At 49.0% G+C, this 19,387-nt stretch overlaps 1 protein-coding gene across 1 annotated transcript; it reads right to left on the reverse strand.

Annotated features, from left to right (window-relative positions):
* Positions 1 to 1,260: 1,260 nt before the first annotated feature.
* APOL6 (apolipoprotein L6) lies at positions 1,261 to 18,941 on the reverse strand. Its single transcript, XM_010989923.3, has 5 exons — positions 18,918 to 18,941; positions 10,182 to 10,488; positions 9,607 to 9,700; positions 5,890 to 6,706; positions 1,261 to 4,862 (listed from the first exon to the last, which is right to left on the reverse strand). The coding sequence occupies exons 3-5, from the start codon at positions 9,645 to 9,647 to the stop codon at positions 4,719 to 4,721; spliced, it is 1,002 nt and encodes a 333-aa protein (XP_010988225.1). The 5' UTR covers positions 9,648 to 9,700; positions 10,182 to 10,488; positions 18,918 to 18,941; the 3' UTR covers positions 1,261 to 4,718.
* Positions 18,942 to 19,387: the final 446 nt, after the last annotated feature.

The following is a 19,387-nucleotide window of genomic DNA, read 5'->3' on the forward strand; positions in this document are numbered from 1 at the left end:
CGTTTTGTAATCTTCACGTCCCAGGATGAATTCTGGCATGCTATTAGTTCTCAGGAAAAGCTCTTTTGATCCAGGAGAGCTGAGACTGACTTTTTAGAATTCATCTAGAAACTGATGAAGGTTGTATCTTTTCAGCTTTGTGTTCAAAACCTGTTTACTTTTTATGTGTTCATTATAAGAAACTCAGATACTTCAGACAAGCAGTTTGATTTTAGACTAATTCCTTTAAACTTTAATTTGCAAGATCAAATTTCAGTATTTCTCCCTGGGCAATTTGTAATGGAAGCGGGTACATACGCAATATGGAGTTTCTTACTGTTGGTCATTTACTCTTGGAATATTTTTGTGCTAAATCTTGATCTCTTTGCAAAATCTCTGAAGAGCTATATTGAACACGGCTTGGTAGCTTTGGGGACGGGGGATGGGAGAAGAGAGTGTACTTTCATCTCTGGTTAGAGCAAGACGTTGGGGTTAATTCATGTTTTGATCTGACAAATTTCAAATCTTCTCAGCAGCAAACTTTCTGCTGCCCAGCAGTAGACCCAGGGTGATTCAGAGAGCAGAAGTGATTGCTACCCAGGGAGCAGCCCGCTGAAGACAGCAGGTTTGTTCTGCTAGACGGTTGATTGCCACCTGCTGACCATGAGCTTATGGTTAAGTCCAATGCTTAATTAAAAGAAGGTTAGGAAGTAATGGAAGAATCACTAATTCCCTGTTTCCTATGGAGGGATTCCACCCAAGTACATGCCAAGCCTCTCGGCATCCTCTTGCTTACCAACTCCATGGAAGAATGAGTGAGCAACATGGTAGGCAGGTTGGCCAGAAGAAGCCCTGGCTGGGGACCTGCCGACCCTCTGAGAGCATCCAGGATGCTGTGCTCCTAGCACAGGGTGGCGGGAGGTTACTGAGTACTGCACGTGGCAGAGGTGGGGGGCGGGGGGTATGACCATCTAATTCAGGAAGGGAGTAATAGCAAGCCAACTTGACCGGCCAACCCAAAGCCACTTCCTCCAACAACTTTAATCAAGCTGATGTCATCCCACCTCTCCGACCCCTCGTCTACTCCTTCCCTGGTTCTGAACTCAGGTGAGAGAAAAAAGGCGCTATTATTAGGCCCCCACAAACCCAGCTCATCATTCAAATTATCTTCATCTTTCTTATTTTATTGTCTACATCAATGCTGTCCAATAGAGCCACAATGCAAGCCACATATGTAATTATAAATCCTCTCTCATCACATTAAAAAAAAAGTGAAATGGATTTTAAATTATTTATTATTTTATTTATTATTTTAAATAAGATAATATATTTTATTTCACGCAATATCTAAAATGTTATCATTTCAACATGTGATCAATTAAAATTATTAATCTGATAGTTTATGTATTTGTTCACACTAAGTCTTTGAAATCAATGTGCATTTTACACATACAGCATATCTCATTGTGGACTTGCCACGTTTCAAGTGCTCAGTAGCCACATGGCTAGTGGCTCCCATACTGAACAGGACTAGTCTGCATGGTCTTGAACTTGCCCATCAGAGAGAGGAAGTCTAGTTTTCCACTGTGATTTTGTCTAAGTCAATTATAAGTATGCATTAAGAATATCTTTTGAAATGAACATAACATTGTAAATCAGCTATACTTCAATTAAAAAAAAAAAATCTCTCCCTTCATCCCGGTTCCCCCCAACACACACCTTTTCATCTTCTTGAGAGACGAAGAAAGGGTTCAGATTGCTTTGGAATATACTTCCCCCCAGACTGCTATTTCTTTGAAGGTAACATTACACGTTGCCTAGAACACAATGGCCTTTCTGTCTTCTTTCGGTTGAAAGTTAGATTTTAGACCTGAGGTTGTGTGATTTCTAGCTGATAATAGCTTGCATGTTTCATCACAAATTCAAGAACCAGCTGAAGCGTATGGTTGGTAAGAGTGGGCCTGGACCGGCTGAAATGACACACAGAGGCCCCTGGAGGCCACCCCCAGCTTGTCAGGCGCTGAGGGATCTGGAGCTGGATCCGAGAGGTTCCCAAAGCTCCCCCCTCCCCAGCGATCCTGGGGTTCAGCGAAGTGACTGAGATCCCCGATTTTCCTGCGGTGTGGGCGGACGGGTCAAGAGCTGGACTGTTGACCCCTGTCTGCTGCAGTCACAGATCTGAGCACGGGCGGGACAAATTCTCTGGCCACTCTGGAAGGCCCAACACTTTGGAAGAGCTCTGCACTGTGTCAGTTGCGGCACTGAGGGGCATCTGCTGGCAGAAGGCTCCCCTCTCACCTGGGCATGTGAATGTGTGTATCTTCCTCCTCTTAAGAAACACAGATCACACCTCAGAACTGATAGGTTTCCCAGGATGCCCGACCGACCGTGGTGGAGGGGCCTGGAACGCCTCAGGGGCGCCCCTGCAGAACCCCACTCAACCCAGAAGGGCGAGGGGGACAGTGGTGGGGGCGGGGTTGCCCTGAGTACCACGGGGAGTTGATGCCTTCTCTTGGAGGAGGACAAAGACTTAACTAGTGGGGAGAGAAAACGAGGAAAAGCCATTTGTTCACCAGCAGAACATGATCCGAAGAGGGAAGCAGCTGGGGGCTGAAGGCATTTCAGGGAGGGAAAGAGAAGGGCTGCTTGGGCGGTGAGTCGGGAAGTAAGGGCTGGAGACACAGGGGAAGAGGAAAGTCTCTTCTGAGCTTCTGCCCCTCCTGGAAGAGTCTAAAAATGAGAGAAGCAGAAGCCGAGTGAACCTAAGGTTCTCCCGCCCCCTCTGATGCTGGCTCAGAGCAATAGTAAAGATTCGAGTTTCCCTCAAGGGTATTTTCTCCTGGACTGCGGTGAGCCAGGCGCTGCAAATCTGCGCCCAGATGCGGTCCTGGATTTTATTCAGGCTACACTTACTTCGTGGCTTGAAGAAACCAAAACTCAGAAAGGAGACCAAGCAAATCAGTATCAGAGGTGAGTCTCTAATCTCCTCTGATTCATTCTTTTCTTTTTTTTCTTCCGAACTTCTCACAGAACAAGCAGACTCCCCCCTCCCAAGTTTAGCGACTGCATATTTCATGCAGGTATTATTATTGATCGTGTTTATTTGGAACTTCGAGGATGCGCACACACACTAAGAGAAAATATTAAAAGGGGCGAAAGCTGTTTACTTACGGTTTCGCTCATAACAAGGGAATGAGAGCAACCAAAACAGGAAGCACATGGCTGCGGTGTGGGATCGCAAGGATTTAAAACCCTTAGATCCGAAGGCAGTTCCTGTAGCCCATCCTAGCAAGCAGCGCAGGCAAAGTCACATGACCCAGTCCTGACCAATCAGAGTGGGTCCCTGGACTCTTGCCCCGCCCCTTTCTACTTGGGCGCCCCCAGCTGGGAGTGGGCGCACCTGGGGATGCTGAGGCCAAAGTGCCTGAACCTGGTGGAAGCGTGTCTGAGAAACGGAAAGACAGACGCCTGATGACATCATTTTTATCCTCAGGATCCAGACATACCTGACGCCCACTGTTCCCCTAAGCGCTTTTTTTTGCATGTGTATGTATATATGTATATACACACACACACACACACACATACATACATATATATTTTTTTAAATTGATGTATAGTCAGTTTACAATGTTATGTCAATTCCTGGTGTACAGCATAATGCTTCAGTCATACATATACATACATATTCATTTTTAAGTATGGAAGCCAATAAATTCCTCTTTTGCGTAAGCCAGTTTGAATAGGTTTGGGCCACTTAAAGAAGTGATGACTAATATATGTCTAATTAAAAGCATGTATGTCGGCTCAAGAGAATATTTTGCAGCATAAAAAATATCTGTAAAAAATGAAGTGGAACATGGAATGGTAGAAAACATTGCTAAGTAAACACAGCAAAATGAAAGTTATAGATCTGTAGTCAAATGAAGGGATTGAGAATGAAAGAGAAAGAAAACCCAGTGGGTTACAGAAAAGAAATCTATGTTTTACAGTGCCTCCTTGAGGGGGGGTCCCCAGCAAGCAGTGACGCCCAAAGCAGGACAAGCACAGGAAGAAAACCTCTACATCAAAATACCAGCAGTTGTCACCCTGGACTGGGGCATTATTTTTCCACCTATTTTTCACTTTCCTGAATTTTAAGAAGTTGTATTTAATGTTCATGCCCTCCTTTTAAAATAGCAGCTGAAACATAAAAACAAACAAACAAACAAAAAATGTGTAAGAGGGGTGAACTGGGCATTCAGGAGCGGTCCTACAGCCTCCAGGGTCCTGAGAGGCTCCAAGAACTTGTGTCGTGGGGTGGACAGAGGGGCCCCTTCCTGTGACATCCTTTTATGTGCAAACCCAGGATCTTCTCCAGTAATTACTGCCCAGGTTGGGGAGGAGGAGCACCCAGAGGAAACACAAGGTGAGCTGATATAAGAGAGAACACAATGTGCCCTTCACCCCAGGAACCCTCCCGTCTTAGGTCAGTGCTTAATGCAGAGCTCAGCGTCGAACCATGTGTGTTTAGCCAACTGACTGCATGCAACTGAATGAGTGGGGGGGCGGAAGTCAAGGGAATGAGTTACACGTGTGAAGGAAGGAGGGCGGGGAGGGACTGAACTCCACTGGCGACTGTGTGACACTCACTAACTGGTAGTGCCCTCAGACCCCTCATGGACCTCCCAGCTGGTAAGCCTCCAGGCATCTCCTCTGCCAACCGTGCCCACCCCCACCCTGATCCCCTTTTATTCCACTCAGAGGCCCTTGGGCTCAACTGCCTTTGTGTCCTCTCCTGTCACCGGGCATCCTGCTTCCTCAAGCCTGGCCTCGGGCAGAGGCACAGTTCCCATGGTTCCCTCTGAAGATGAGCTCATAGGCTTTTTTTCTTGCAAGAGTTTCTGGAAAGAAACACAAACACCAATCAGAGGAAAGCTCCAGAAGTCTTCCGGGTGCACAGCGTGGAGATCCAGGCCCAGGCTCGGAAGTCAGGCTCCCCAGCTGTCATCCTGACTCTCCCTGCCGGCACCTGGCAAGGTACAGACACTCCCTGTCATAACAGAACACTGCAGGCTGGGGGTTTAAACAACAGAAATGTACTTTCTCTTCGTTCTGGAGGCTGCAAGCCCCAGATCGAGGCGCCAGCCAATTCAGTTCCTGGTGAGGACTTTTCCTGGCTTGTAGGCGGCCGCCTTCTTGCTTTGTCCTAACATGGCCTTTCTGTTGTGCAGCCAGAGGAAGAGAGAGCCCTCTGTGTTTCCTCCTCCTCTTTTTTTTTTTTTTTTTTTTTTTTTAGTTAATAGACTTCACTCTTTAGAGGAGTTTCAGGTTCAGAGAACTGAGCAGAAAATACAGAGTTGGCACATAGCCCTCCTCACCCACGCATATATACTCCCCTACCCTCAACATCCCTCATCAGTGTGGCATATTTGGTACAATCGATGAACCAACATGGACACAATTCCTCCTCCTCTTATAAGGGCACTAGTCCCATAGGATTATGGCCCTGCCACTACCACCTCATTCAACCTCAGTCACCTCCCAAAGGCCCCATCTCCAAAAAGTCACCTTGGGGCCTAGAGCTGCCACGTATAAATATTAGGGGAACACATTTCATTCCATGACATCCCCTGTGGCTCAGTGGCCTCTTCTGTATGACTGGGAAGACCCTCTTCCGGGCACATGGACCTCAAGGAACATGGAGGGAGAAACAGAAGGCATGACCAGATCTGCCCAGGACCGGCACTGTTATCTTCAAGATGTAATTGATACTGTTTGGACCTTCAGGGCCACTGTATGCCCCACATCCGCGGGAACATCTGTGAAAATTCCATGCTCAGCACCCTTCCCGTCAACCCTGGCGCCCATAAGCCCCAGGCAAGGCTTCCTCTTCCCTCCAGCACCACCCCTGGGGAGCCACAGCCTCACCTTCTGCTGCAGGTTCTCGTAGCACTGGGTGAGTTCTGTCAGCTTCCTTTCTAGCTCCCAAGCCTGGGCCCTGAGCTCTTCTGCAAGCTCTGTTTTTGCTCCGTCCTTCAGCCTCTGCCAGTCCTTCAGGAGGGAAGCCAAGTCCATGACAAGGGAGAAGCCAGCCTTCACACTACCCAGCAAGCGAGCATTTGTTTTCATCACCAGCATGGTACCTTCAAAGGCCCTTTGCACCTGCCTGCTCTTTTGGGCCGAGACCTGGCCAGTGGTCAGGAGATGCTTGGCGGCAGCAGCCAGGCGCGGGTGGGCTCTGGCTGTCTGAAAGGCACGGATGTCCTTCTGGATATCCTTGATGGCGCTTGCACAAATCTGGACCACTTTTCCGGCATCCGTGATGTAGTCTGTCCCAGTTTTCCTGACGTCTTGGCCACAGGTGGGCATCAGGCCACTGACCTTCCCTTGGGCTTCTCGATTGCGGAAGCTCTCCAAAGCATCGTTCAAGATGTTGGTGACCTCCCCTGCTGTCCCCAAAGCTTTCCCAGCTGCAGAGAGCAGCAGGCTTCCTCCTGCTGTTGCTGGAGCGAGGGCCAAGCCTAGGATGCTCACGGCTCCTGAGACCACGGTGATGGAGTTGGCCACCATTCTGATCTTGGCAGATGTTCTGTGGGTGGTGTCAGCGTTGTCTGCCAGGGCACAGAGCTTGCCGATGTCCACTTCTAGCTCCTCTTTCAAGATGGGAAACTCTTCCAGAAACATTCTTTCTTCAGCTGACAGATCTTGTTCCCCATCTTCACATGGAGGAATGTCAGCCCTACTCCTGTAGATGTGTGAAATAAAGATGGTGCTTCAGTCTCCCAGATGTGAAAGCCAGATGCCTAGTCAGACCCACGTGGTTTCTCGATGTTGCTGCTGCCACAGAATTTAGAGTCTCCCCGCATCTCCCTGATGCCTCCGTTACCTCTGGCCTGACTATGAAAAGCCCCAGAGCATTGCTGAGAGCTGCTGGCTTCATGAAGAAAAGAAACACATAAGAGAGGCTTCTGGAGGGACAAATGGGGGAAACACCTTGGCCAGAGATGGAGGAGGTGGGTTTGTGCTGAGGGACTTTTTCTTTTTTTCCCTTCTTTAAAAAAAAATTTTTATTGACGTATAGTTGATTTGTAATGTTGTGTTGGTTTCTGGTGGACAGCATAGTGATTCAGTTATACATATATATATTCTTTTTCATTATAGGTTATTATAAGGTATTAAATATAGCTCCCTGAGCTGTACAGTAGGGCCTTGTTGTTTATCTATTCTGTATATAGTAGTTTGTATCTGCTAATCCCAAACTCCTACTTTATTCCTTCCCCCTGCCCTTTCCCCTTTGGTGACCATAAGTTTGTTTTCTATGTCTGTGAGTCTCTTTGTGTTTTGTAAATAAGTTCATTTGTGTCATTTTTTTAGATTCCACATGTAAGTGATGTCATATGGTATTTGTCTTTCTCTCTCTGACTTACTTCACTTAGTATGATAATCTCTAGGTCCATCCGTGTTGCTGCAAATGGCATTAGTTCATTCTTTTTTATGACTGAGTTGTATTCCACTATGTGTAGATACATACATACATACATACACACACACATACATATATTTTTTCACCACATCTTCTTTATCCATTAATCTGTTGATGGACATTTAGGTCACTTCCATGTCTTGGCTACTGTAAATAGTGCTGCCATGAACACCAGGGTGCACGTCTCTTTTCAAATTGGAGTTTTCTCCAGATATATGCCCGGTAGTAGGATTGCTGGATTCTAGAGTAAGTCTATTTTTAGTTTTTTAAGGAATCTCCAAACTGTTTTCCATGGTGACTGCACCGAATTTCATTCCTGAGGGACTTTTTTAACCTTGTTCAAAGTGGCTATGGAACTGTCACCAAGGAGGGCCAGTGAGAAAGTGCTAAGATCCTAATCAAGATAAGGAAGCTGGGACTCATCGCTGGGAGGAAAGATCTGGGAAAATCAGGAGGAAAGAGAAGCCCAGGTGTTGGTGGGGGGTTGGAGTTGTACCTGCACAGTCGGAGGAGGCGCCCTACTGTGTAATGCATCCTCCACTTCGAAGATCTTGAATTCAGCTGCTGGGCTGTGCCTTTGCGCAGCATGCTGAGGGCTGAGATAATGAGCACGAGAGTTCTGAACTTTCTCTTTGACACTTGGCCAGCCTTACCCGATCTCTGGAGCAGATGGACCTGGTTCTTCATGGAAGAAGTCAGGGACAAGGGGACCCTGGGCCCTCGTGCCCCAGCTTCTCAAAGAGGGCAATATTGAGGGACCTTTGCCAGCCCAGCCGAGTGTGGCCTCCCTGGGAGACCAGTATCAGGGGGAGAACAGAGCCTGTTTCTTCAGGCACTTTTCTCAGGCCAAGGGCCCTTGGTGCGTGTCCTTCAGGGCGAGTGAGGAGGCCTGGTGATAACACAGAGTCCCTGGCCTGAAGGAGGCAATCAGAGCCGGAGGGGCCCTGGGGAAGACCTGAGCTTCCTCCTTTACTTCTCAGTGGAGGAAACAGAAGCCCAGAGAGGGCAGGGCCCTCACCCAGGGGAAGGTGTGCGGTAGACGTGGAGCTTTGAAGAGGGATTCAGAGCTCCAGACCCTCAGTATTTTCTGCTCTTTCTCTCATCTGACCTTTGAGATGAGGTCACTGAGGTCAAAATACACGTGCCTTTTAATAACTCTTTCTACACACACAACACACATACACACACGTGCACGGGCACACATACGTATGCAAAGTCTTCAATGGAAAACGTTAGAAACCAAATATACTACCAAAGAAACACTTTAGTGTTAATGAATTAATGAATAGCCACAGTTCAGGGCCCCCGCCCCATCTCTGTGCTTCCTCAGATTCCTAGGCACCAAGAGAAACCACAGAGGGATGTGTAGCTGCAAAGACTGACAACACCGCTGTACATTAACCAGGTTTTGTCATTAACTAGGCATCGGTTAATGAAAGCTTGGCTTCCTGTGTTTTTCAATTAAACCAAATGCATCCTACGTTAGGCAGCGATGCCTCCCTACGCAGTGAAAACCACAGTCTGGTTTTGGGAGGCCCGATACGTGTAGTTCGCCTAATTCACCCAGGAAATTTGTACCAATTGCCCGCACTGAGCCCGAGGCTGGTGATGCTGCATCTGCTGATGAACTGAGAGCTTGGCTTAAATTCATGCATGCGGTCACAGCAAAGGGCTTTTTGATGATATGTGAACTTCACAAAGCGAAGGCCCTGAGGGGGAAATTTCTGCCCTTGGAGTCCTGTCGCCCAAGGTCATGTACTCGACTAGAACTTGACTTGAGCTCCAAAATACTTAGTGTAGCCCATGGAATATTTTTTTTCCCCTAGGAGAACATATCCTCATCTATTGACTTATTTATTTGGTGGGGGGAGATAATTAGGTTTTTATTTGTTTATTTACCTTTAATGGAGGTACTGGGGATTGAACCTAAGAACTTGTGCGTGCTGGGCACACGCTCTGTCACTGAGCCATGCTGTCCTTCATATTCTCTTATGTGTAATGGAGACCAGTGGGAAGACAGGGCGCACTTTCCAGCTGATACCCCTGGAACGTTTGTCGCATGTCGTGAGGATCCTAGAGTATTTCTGCGGAAGTGGCCCTTTCCCCAGGGAAAAAGCTCTCTGGGTTACTTTTGCGAACCAACACCAACTTTGCGTTCTTACCCTGCCTGGCTGTCCGGCAGACTCTGCAGCACCAAATCCATGATCGTTTTGTCCGTGGGAGAATCAGCGGTGTCACCGGGAGTCAAAGGATTTTCTGGTTGGAAACATGGGAAGCAAGTTTACCTCAGGTGCCGCGGAACCTAAACCACTCCTGTAGAGAACAGCTGGGGAAACCCCTTGCCTGGTGACGTCTCCTGTCTTCTGGGGGCCAGGCCCTCCCTGTCTAGGGCCCTGGGGTCCCCAGCCAAGGGAGGGGAAGCTGCAACTGGGTTGGTCAAATCGTACTCTTAATCAGGTTTTTATTTAAACTTCAAACGACCCCTGAGGGAGAGATTCCTATCCTGATATATCAAGAAGCTGAGCTTCAGACCCAAGCTGACGTTAATAATTGGGGATTTGAACCCCTGGCGGTGGGTCCTGAAACAACAGCTCTTTTTCCCAAACCAAGTACCAGTGGCCAACCCCGTGGGCACATTGTCCTTCAGAAGCAGAGGCTCCTAGGCAGCCCTCCCTCCTGGGTCTCCTCAGTGGAGCTCTCACTGCGGCCTCGGGTCCAGAGGGCCCTCTGTGCTCACCTCTCCGGGGGCTTTTGGTCCAGCGGGGGCTCGTGAGCGTCTGGGCTGCAGGAGGCCCAACATGAAGTGCAGAGTCTCCAGCTGGTTCTGCTCACCCGGGAAAGGCCCTGATTGCAAAACTAGGTCCAGGTTAAATGAGGCAGGCAGAGAAGTGCCAACGGCCAAGGCAGTGCTTGCAGGAAGCCCGCAGGGCTTATTGGGAAATGGCTGTACTTTCACTTTCCTTTTTTGGTCTCTTGCTTACAGATGTGCAGTGAAGCAGACGGCTGACTCCAAGCCAGGCCTGCGTCACCTCTTCCTGTCCCAGCTGTGCAAAGGGCATATGAATGAGAAATACTGCAAACCGTATCAGTAAACAAAGAATGCTGAAACCGTCAAGGCATCAGCGGCTGCCGCCACCCCCCAGTGAAGACAAGCCTGCAGCCCGGCCTCGGCAGCCACTCACAGTGGTGCCCTCTGAGGGGACTCAGAATAAGAAAGGACAAGATACTGGCCCTAGATAGCTAGGTGCTTGTCAAAGGAATGAATTCAATGAGCCCAAATGTTTGCTTCCTGCCATACATAGAAAAGCACTAAATTCTTTAACTTGAGATGCCTGGTTTTCTTTAGATAACAAGCAATCTTTTATTGTTCCAACCACCTGGTCTTTGTTGTAAAGCTCCTATATATCCTAGCTCCTCCCCTACTTGCTGGGAACAGTCCCTCAGAGCGATCTGAGAGGCTGTCATCCCGGCTCGAGTCCTCCCGCCAAATAAAACATAACTCTCAAATTTTAGGCTGCGCATTTATTTCAGTCGACGGGCAGAACCAGTGTGGTTACATCATGCAAGGACTCTGAAGTTGAGTGGTATCACCGTGACTGCCCTTGGCCTCCACCCTCTATCTGTGAAATGAGTATTAAACTAGCCCTTGTGGCGAAGAACTATCGAGAAGAGCCCAGGAGTGAGGGAGGCAACACCTGGCGTGGAATGGGCATCCAACAAGTTCATCACCGGTCCTGCCACGAGCACTGGCATCCCGCCCTGCAAGGTGCGTGACGTTGAAGTCAAATAGCCCTTTTCTGTAACTGCAAAATGCGAAAGTCTCTGAAAACAGAAACGTTTTTTCATAATTCACTGGCTGGTAGAACCTGACCCGAAGTGGTGCAAGTGTATAGTTTTGATGTATTCCCCTTCATTTGCATATTCATAGTTTCTCTGCAGAAACATGAATAGTGTTTGACCAAGGACGGTGTTTAGGGTAGGTCTCAGCCTATCGACCACCAGTGTTGTGGTTGGACCAGCCCCTGTGGTTCTCATTGGGATTAATAATCGTCAGCAATAACCATCAGAAAACTTAAAAATAAATAAAGATTTGGGGGGAGGGATACATTGGGAATTAGGTTTAACAGATACACACGATTATATTTAAAAATAAGGACCTACTGTACAGTACAGGGAACTATATTCAATATTCTGTAATAACCAATAATGGAAAAGAGTCTGAACAATTATTTTTATATATATATAATATATATAACTGAATCACTTTACTGTACACCTGAAACATTGTAAATCGACTATACTTCAATAAAATTTTTTTAATTAAAAAATGAATCTGCTGCCAAATATTTGAGTCTGCAATTGCAGCTTTAACATTTTTGATGCCAAAAAAGTGTATCTTTCTTCAATAAATGTACCTTTTTCAAAGTAAAAAAAGAAAAAGGTTTATTACTTACAGAACTTGGAAATTATATAAAAGAAAATGACAATTCTAAATTAGTTAATTAATTAAATAAAAGTTTATTACAGGACCTGGAAGTGATATGGCACATCTGGGCCACACATGGGGGCGGGGCGAAGGGAGGGAAAGAGACAGAGGAAACCAGCAAGAGGGCCTGGGGTTCTGCTTTTATTGGGGTTGAGGGTGGGGGCCTAGGGTTTTGAGGGCTCACACTTTACTGGTGAATTTAAAACCTGACAGCGGGAATTTAAAGTGCAGGAAGCCAGAAAACAAGTGACCCAAATGGTCCGTGATTGAAGTCAACCAAGATCTCTAAAACCAAGGCGCCTCAGTTGGGGAGGGGCCTGGTTCTTTGGCCCTGTGGCTGAGGGTGTGCTCGTTGGAGATCACCATCTTTGAACTGCATGCCTTGGCAATCAAAGCTCAAGTCCGACAACTGCATTACAGACAACAACAACCCCCCACCCCAACTTTAGGGTTTATATCACAAGAGGGCTTCTGGCGGTGCTACGTGGTATATAATGTCTGCACCTTTCTAAAAAGCCACAAAACTGGAAAATCTGAAAACCAATCTGGCCCCAGTGAGTTGAGACACAGGATTGTGGTCCTGTCTCTCCCATTTTACAGATGAAGAAACTGAGCTCTTGAAAGGATGAGTGGCTGGCTCATGGTCACACAGCTGAGAAATGGCAGCCCCAGTCCTAGCCTCCCATGGCTGTGGGCATGAGCCTCTAATGAAGTCCTGGGATGAGATGTGTGCCTCCGTGTGTGTGCAAACTGGGATTAGGGGCTGTGTGGTTTACACGCCCAGAGGGCCCAGGCCCTCTCCCCAGACCTCCCTGAGGCCACGCTGGGGGCTGTTGCTTGGTGGGAGGCGTGCCCACCCAGCCAGGCGTGGTCTGCAGGGTGGGAGCTGATTGCTGTTCCCTGGGCCCTGTGGGCAGGAGGGAGGCTGGACGGCCCTGAGCTGGGACTCGAGGGGGACTTTACAGCTCTGGTGCCCTAGCCTCCCGCGCCCTGGGTTGCTCTGAACAGAGGCTTTCCTAGGGGTTGAGGTGGCTGGCTGGGGCAGCTGCGCCCTCTGGGGCCCCTGCTGTGTTTTCTGACAATACACCAGATGTTGTGGCCTCTCCTCAGTGCTGGTAGCTCAGGAAGGGGCCGGCCGTTGGGCTGGGGGCTGTTTACTGCAGCAGCTCTTACAAATAGCCCCAAGAGATGCTGCACGAGCAAGTCATCTGTCACCTGCGGGAAACCAGCATGAGTGGTCAGACAGAAAAGCCCAAGCCCTGCAACCCAGGTGAGCACGAAGGTGGAGATGCTTCATTTCCTAAAACACATCCAACCTTCCTCCCCCAGGGCCCCGACCTGCTGAAAAGAAACAAACAAACAAACAAAAAATACCTTGCCTTAAGGCACCTCAATCTCTCGGCAGGTAGAACAGTCTTTCAGGTAAAGTCGTTACCAAACCAAATTCTTTTGCCCCCTGTCGAGATTTGTGGCAAAGAGTTTATGCACAAGGCAGTCAAGTGAGGAGATGGAACAAATCTCAGCTCTGCCTCCCTGAAGGCGAGGGGCTTGAGATATTTATGGGCTAAAGAAGCAGGGTGGTCTTAGGCATGGGGAAAGGTGAGGGCATCAGGGTTCTGCGCAGGCGCACCGAATCACGTGCTTCTTGATGGGCTGCGCGTTCAAAGGCGGAGGCTCCGAGGGTGCAGTTTTCGGCCATCTGATGTCAAACGGTCATTCACTGGACACCTGCGCAGGCCCAGTGTTCGGGTCGGTGGTTCCAACCAACCTTAGCGGCTTGAACTGGACGGGAGCCAACTCCGCGTTCCTGGAAAACAGCTTAAACCCATCCTCCCCCTGTTACTATAGTGACCATACGTCAGAGTTATCTAAAGGGGTAGGTAGGTAAGGAGCCAAGAAATAATTAAGGCGAGCCTGGTCAGTGAAGGCAGGTGCCAAGCGGAGGAGTTTTTAACAAGTTGTTCCCTTACCTGCTGTTCCGTATCTCCAGCTAAAGAATTTCTGTTAGTCACCAGTTTCTGTTAACCCTATGGGGCACGGTTTCAGGATGGGTTTATATATATATATATTCTTTTTCAGATTCTTTTCATTATATGTTATTACAAGGTATTGAATACAGTTCCCTGCGCTGTACAATAGGTCCTTGTTTATCTGTTTTATATATAGTCATGTGTATGTGTTAATGTCAAATTCCCAATTTATCAGGATGTGTTTTTCAACTTTATGGGGCGTGGTTTCGAGGTCAGTCATTTGCAAGTGAGTGTCAGGCAAACTCAGGCCCACATTTTCTATCAGGGTGTTAAAAACCAAAAATTCAGCTGAGTAAGTGTAAAAGGCCAAGCTGGCTTTATTCAGACAGTTCGTGAATTGGGCAGCCTCCCATCCAGCAAGTAGAAAGGGGCTCGTTGAGCTGCAGGAAAGGAAAGGCTCATAAAGGTGGAAAGGGGAAGGAAAAGGAAATAATTAGCAAAGAGAGCCTTGTTTCAGGCAAGGTCACCTCCTCAGGGGAACGGAATCACCCCACCAGTGCTGACCACCAGGCTGACTGATTCCAGGTTGCATTCCTGGGCGGTTGGAGCCCCAGTTAGGTTAAATTCTAAGTCTTTGCTGTTGTGGGTTTAGCACAAGTGACTCCATTTACCCAGAGCTTCTTCTCTCCCCCTGAAAGTTTGCCGTGCCCTGAGGTGGCATCTGGCTTGGAGTCCCTGTGTTGCCCTCTGGGGTGTGGCTGGCCTCCTTTGCCCCACCCTCCTGCTGGCTGCCCAATGCCTCCTCCTGGTGAAACGTCCCCTGGTGTCTCTCTGCTGGCTCGGTGGTGCCACCTTGGCTGCAAGGGTCCGCCTTTCCAGCACCAGCACCTAGTCTGCCCTGGGAACATACCCATGTCTCTGTGAAGCCCCCTGACCCTCAGCCCTCAGTCTATCTCCTGACTCAGGCCCTGGGGGACTGCAGAGAGCAGAGGGAGGGCTGGACTCAGGCAGGGGAGGGAGGCGTGTCTCAGCCCCTCTCTCCACCTAAACAACCACATGTCTTCTCCTCTCTCAGGACGCCTCTCCTGCCCCTGCCCGCAACCATGCTACTCTGGTTTTTATCCCATCTCCACCATAGAGTTGGCCCATGATGGGGAGAAGCTGCAGCTGACTTCTTTCTCTGCCTGTTTCTCTCCCAATCCTGGAAGGATGCTTCCTCTCCCACCTCCACCCTCCCATACCCTGAAGACGTCCTCTGTTCTTATTCCTGGGGAGAGTGAGCACCAAGGTGTCGTCACTGGTGAATGGGGTCAGGGTTGGGGGAACAACTTACCAATAAAGGGAACTATACAGTGGGAGGGATTTCAAAAGTATCCTGGTTACACTTGTCAAAGGCTTAGAGCATTTCTACTGTTAACAAACAAGCAAGGAAACAAACAAACAAACAAACAAACAACATTTTCACTTTTGTAATCTAAATACGAAGGGTAGTGCCAATCCTTCTAATCAGCCTGACTGCAGGAAGTTAGAAGCTCCTGGTCACCCTGCCCTGGCCCAGGCCTGGCCACAATCATTGTTGCGGAAGAATTAGGAAGTCGATGATCATACACCTTGGGCTGCCCGGAGGTGTGATTTTATTAAGTCCTTCGAACTGCAAGTGATAGAAATTGATTCTTGGGCTCATTTAAACTTGAGGATTGTTTGGAAGGCCTCTGGGGCTACTCCAGCTTGAAAGGCACGGCTGAACAAGCAGGGCTGGGAAAGGACAGGAAGCAGCAGCCTGGCCGTTGTCAGGAGCTCAGGGCCGACTCCCGAGGCTGCTCCATCAGGTGACTCGGCCATCTGTCCCTCTCGTCTACTTCTGATTCCCGCCAAGGAATCTGATTGGCCCAGCTGAGGACACATGACCACCCCTGTGTTTTGGAGTGTGTTGTAGTCCGTTTGGGCTGCTAGAACTAAATGCCACAGACTGAGTGGCTTGTAAACAACATTCGCTCACAGTTCTGGAGGCTAGAAGTCTGAGGTCAGGCGGCCAGCATGGTCAGCTTCTGGTGAGGGCTGACTTCTCACTGTGTCCTCGCCTGGTGGAAGGGGCCAGGGAGCTCTGCGGGATCTCCTTTATAAGGGCACTAATCCCATTCCTGAGGGCTCCATCCTCGTGACCTAATAACCTAAGGCCCCACCCCCTAATGACCTCACACCGGGAGCAAGATTCCAACATGCAAATTTGGGGCAGGGTACAAACATTCAGATCATAACAGGGTGGTGGGTTTAAAGGGGTTTGTTGGTTAGCATGCCCACGAGAACCACATAGGTTGGAGGAGAGGCAGTTACTCAAACAAAAGGGTGCTGATCCCAGAAAAGGCAGAGAGAGGATTTGGGGCAGGGAAAAGCAACAGGTGTCCACTGCATCTCATCCTTGGCCCGCATCGGTGTGTGACTCCATCTGTATGAAATGTTTAGAAGAGGCAAATGAGCAGACACAGAAAGTGGATCGGTGGCTGCTGGGGGCTGGGGGAAGGAGGAATGGGGAGTGGCTGCTCACGGGTGTGGGGTTTCTTTTGGTGGGTGATGACAGTGTTCTGGAATTAGTGTGATGATCGCTCACCTCTGTGACTATACTAAACACCACTGACTTGTTCATTTTAATTGTATGGTATGTGAATTTATCTCAATGGAGCTGTGTTGTTTTTTTAAAGGCCAGTGGACATTTTCAGCTCCCAATTTTGTAATTACTAGGTGAACTGGGTGAGCTGGTGGAAGGTTTATTTTTCTTCATGGTGGTGGGGAATCCTAAGCTAACCATTCTAGAACCTCAAGTCATGGAATGGGAAAACAAAATTGGAGGGCATGTGGTATAATTTTAAGAAGTGGCATTCCTACCCCACCCATTGGTTTCTGGGCTCATGTGTTCTGGTTATCGGAAGAAATGACACCCGGACAAGCTTGTGCAAAATAGCGTCCTTCCCCAGCCTAAGGCAGTCTCTAGGGTCTCAGTTCCTGGGGATGAGCAGGGGGAGGGCTTGGCCCCCAACACTGCACACCCATGAGAACAGCAATTATTTTTAAAATAGAGAAAATAAGTGTTGGCAAGGATTTGGAGAAATCAGAACACTTGTGCATTGCTGGTGGGAATGTAAAATGGTCCAGCTGCTGTGGAGAACAATATGGAGGCTCCACAAAAAACTAAAAAGAGAATTAGCATTCGATCCAGCAATTCCTCTTCTGGGAATATACCCAGAAGAATTGAAAGCCGGGGCTCAGAGGTATTTGTACAGCCATGTTCACAGCAGCATGATTCACAACAGCCAAAAGGTGCAAAGCAACCCAAGTGTCCACGTGAAACCGAGTTCCCCCACAAACAGATCCTCTGCTGAGTTTCTGAATAACCGTTCTTGCCAGAACTCTATTCCCTTTCTTGCCGGCACCTGTTAATCCTCAAGATTGAGCAGTATCAAAGAAAAGGGGGGACTGAAACAGAGCAGGACCCTGTGGGGCCCTCCCTGGTACAAAAGCCTTTCCGTGTCCTCAGTTTTTTGTAGGAAAAAGGCTTCAGCCTCCTAGACCTTCCCTGAGTTCCAAAGGCAGATTCAAACAGTCACTAACTAGGGAATGCAGGCACGCGGAACAAAGGGAAAAGCAGTCAGGAAACAACCGTGCGGCAATAAAGCAGGGTCCCAGCTCCTCCTCCTGTCCCTGTACCACAGTCTGACACAGCTCTCCGAGTTCTTCTGCAGGAGCTGGGCCCCCACCCAGGTGGAGGATGGTGACTTCAGGCTGAGCACAAGCACGTGGAGCCCAGACTGGCTGGGACCAGAAGGCTGATGACTGAGATTCCTGGAACATCACCCTGTTACCGCCCCACCAGCCAATCAGAGGAAGATCACAAATCCCACGACCCTCCCACCAAACTGCGCCTATAAAACTCTTCCCCCAAAACCATCAGGGAGTTTGGGGGTTTTGAACACGAGCCCCTGTCCTCCTTCTCAGCCCTGCAATAAGTCTTCTTCTGCTCCAGCGTTTCAGTTTGTTTGGCCTCAATGTACGTCAGGCACACGAACTTGGAGAAACAAACTGCAGTATATACATACATTAGAATAGTATTCAACTTTTAAAACTGAAGGGAATTCTGACACAAGCTACCACACGGACGAACCTTGGAAACATTACACTCAGTGAACTAAGCAAGTCGCAAAAGGATGAATACTGTGCAATTCCACTTAACATGAGGTCCCTTGGGTGACAAGTAGAAATGCTGGTTACCAGGGGCTGCTGGGGAGGAGGGGAGGGGAAGCTGTTGTTTACTGGGGACGGTTTCAGTTTTGCAAGATGAAGAGAGTTCTGTGGATGAACGCACAATGTGAGTGTATTTAATGCCACTGAACCGTATGCTTAGAAATGGGGAAAGTGGAAGATGTGATGTGTGGGGCCAACTGACTTCCTTCAAAGTCCAACAAAGGCCTATTCCTGGGCTCTCAGATGTCTGCCCGGGATTCCTCAAAAGATAAAGTACATTCTTTACAGGGCATGTTTGGCCTAACAAACTAGTAGCCTTAGGGAATGCCTAACCTCACAGCAGCTCAGGCTGGCTTGTTTCAGCCCACCTCATCAGTCATAAACCCCACCGCCCTTCACGGACCCTAATCTTCTTCCCTCACCAGCAACCAATCAGAGACTTGTGCACAAGCCAGTCGGGCACCTTGTGACCCGACTTTATAAAAGCCCCGATAACCAGCCCTTGGTGCTCACATAGGCACCTCTAGTCTGTGTGGCCCCCTGTTGCCCGTGGCAGCGTACCGTAATAAACTCCTTTTCTATCTTCATTCTTTATCTTTGGTAAGTTCTTTTACCGCCCATGACACCGGCCCACTGTGCCCCCGGACATTATGTGGCTATCCCATAGGACACAGGGCTCTTTGCTCTCCGAGGTCCCCTGTTAGACGGGGGCCCAAGCTGCACACGAGGGCGCCCTCCCTCCCCGAGCTGCTGGGGCTGGCGGCCCAGCCGAGCTACTCACCCGCTCCTCCGATCCGGGGCAGGGAAGGCAGTGCACTTGAATCCGGCTGGCTGGCTCAGAGCAGGCCGCTTAGGCCTGTGGTTGTAATAATCCCAAACCATGACTCCGACGTTCATGGGCCCGAAAGGTGTCCTGTGATCCTTTGGCAGCAACACTGCAGAAACCTAGCTGAGGTGGTGACCATCGTGATGGATGGAGAACACCCAGGGAACACTCTGACCCTGAAACCCTTGGATTCCAGGAATCGCTGCCCTTCTCCCTGGCTACAGCACTGAGGATAGTTTGAGTAAACGCTGCCCGAGAGCACAGTTTGCCAAATGTAGCCAAAGTTCCATCCCTGCCCCCAGCGCTTTGCCTGGAAACAGAGTCCAGCCCTCAGCAGGGCAGGGAAGCAGCAGTCACAGGGGAGGGAGGGGCCCTGGACTTGGCCCCGGGACCCCTGGGTTACTGACCCTTGCTGCCTGTCCGAA

The sequence above is a fragment of the Camelus dromedarius genome, chromosome 11, assembly GCF_036321535.1.
Source record: "Camelus dromedarius isolate mCamDro1 chromosome 11, mCamDro1.pat, whole genome shotgun sequence".
NCBI classification, from domain to species: domain Eukaryota; kingdom Metazoa; phylum Chordata; class Mammalia; order Artiodactyla; family Camelidae; genus Camelus; species Camelus dromedarius.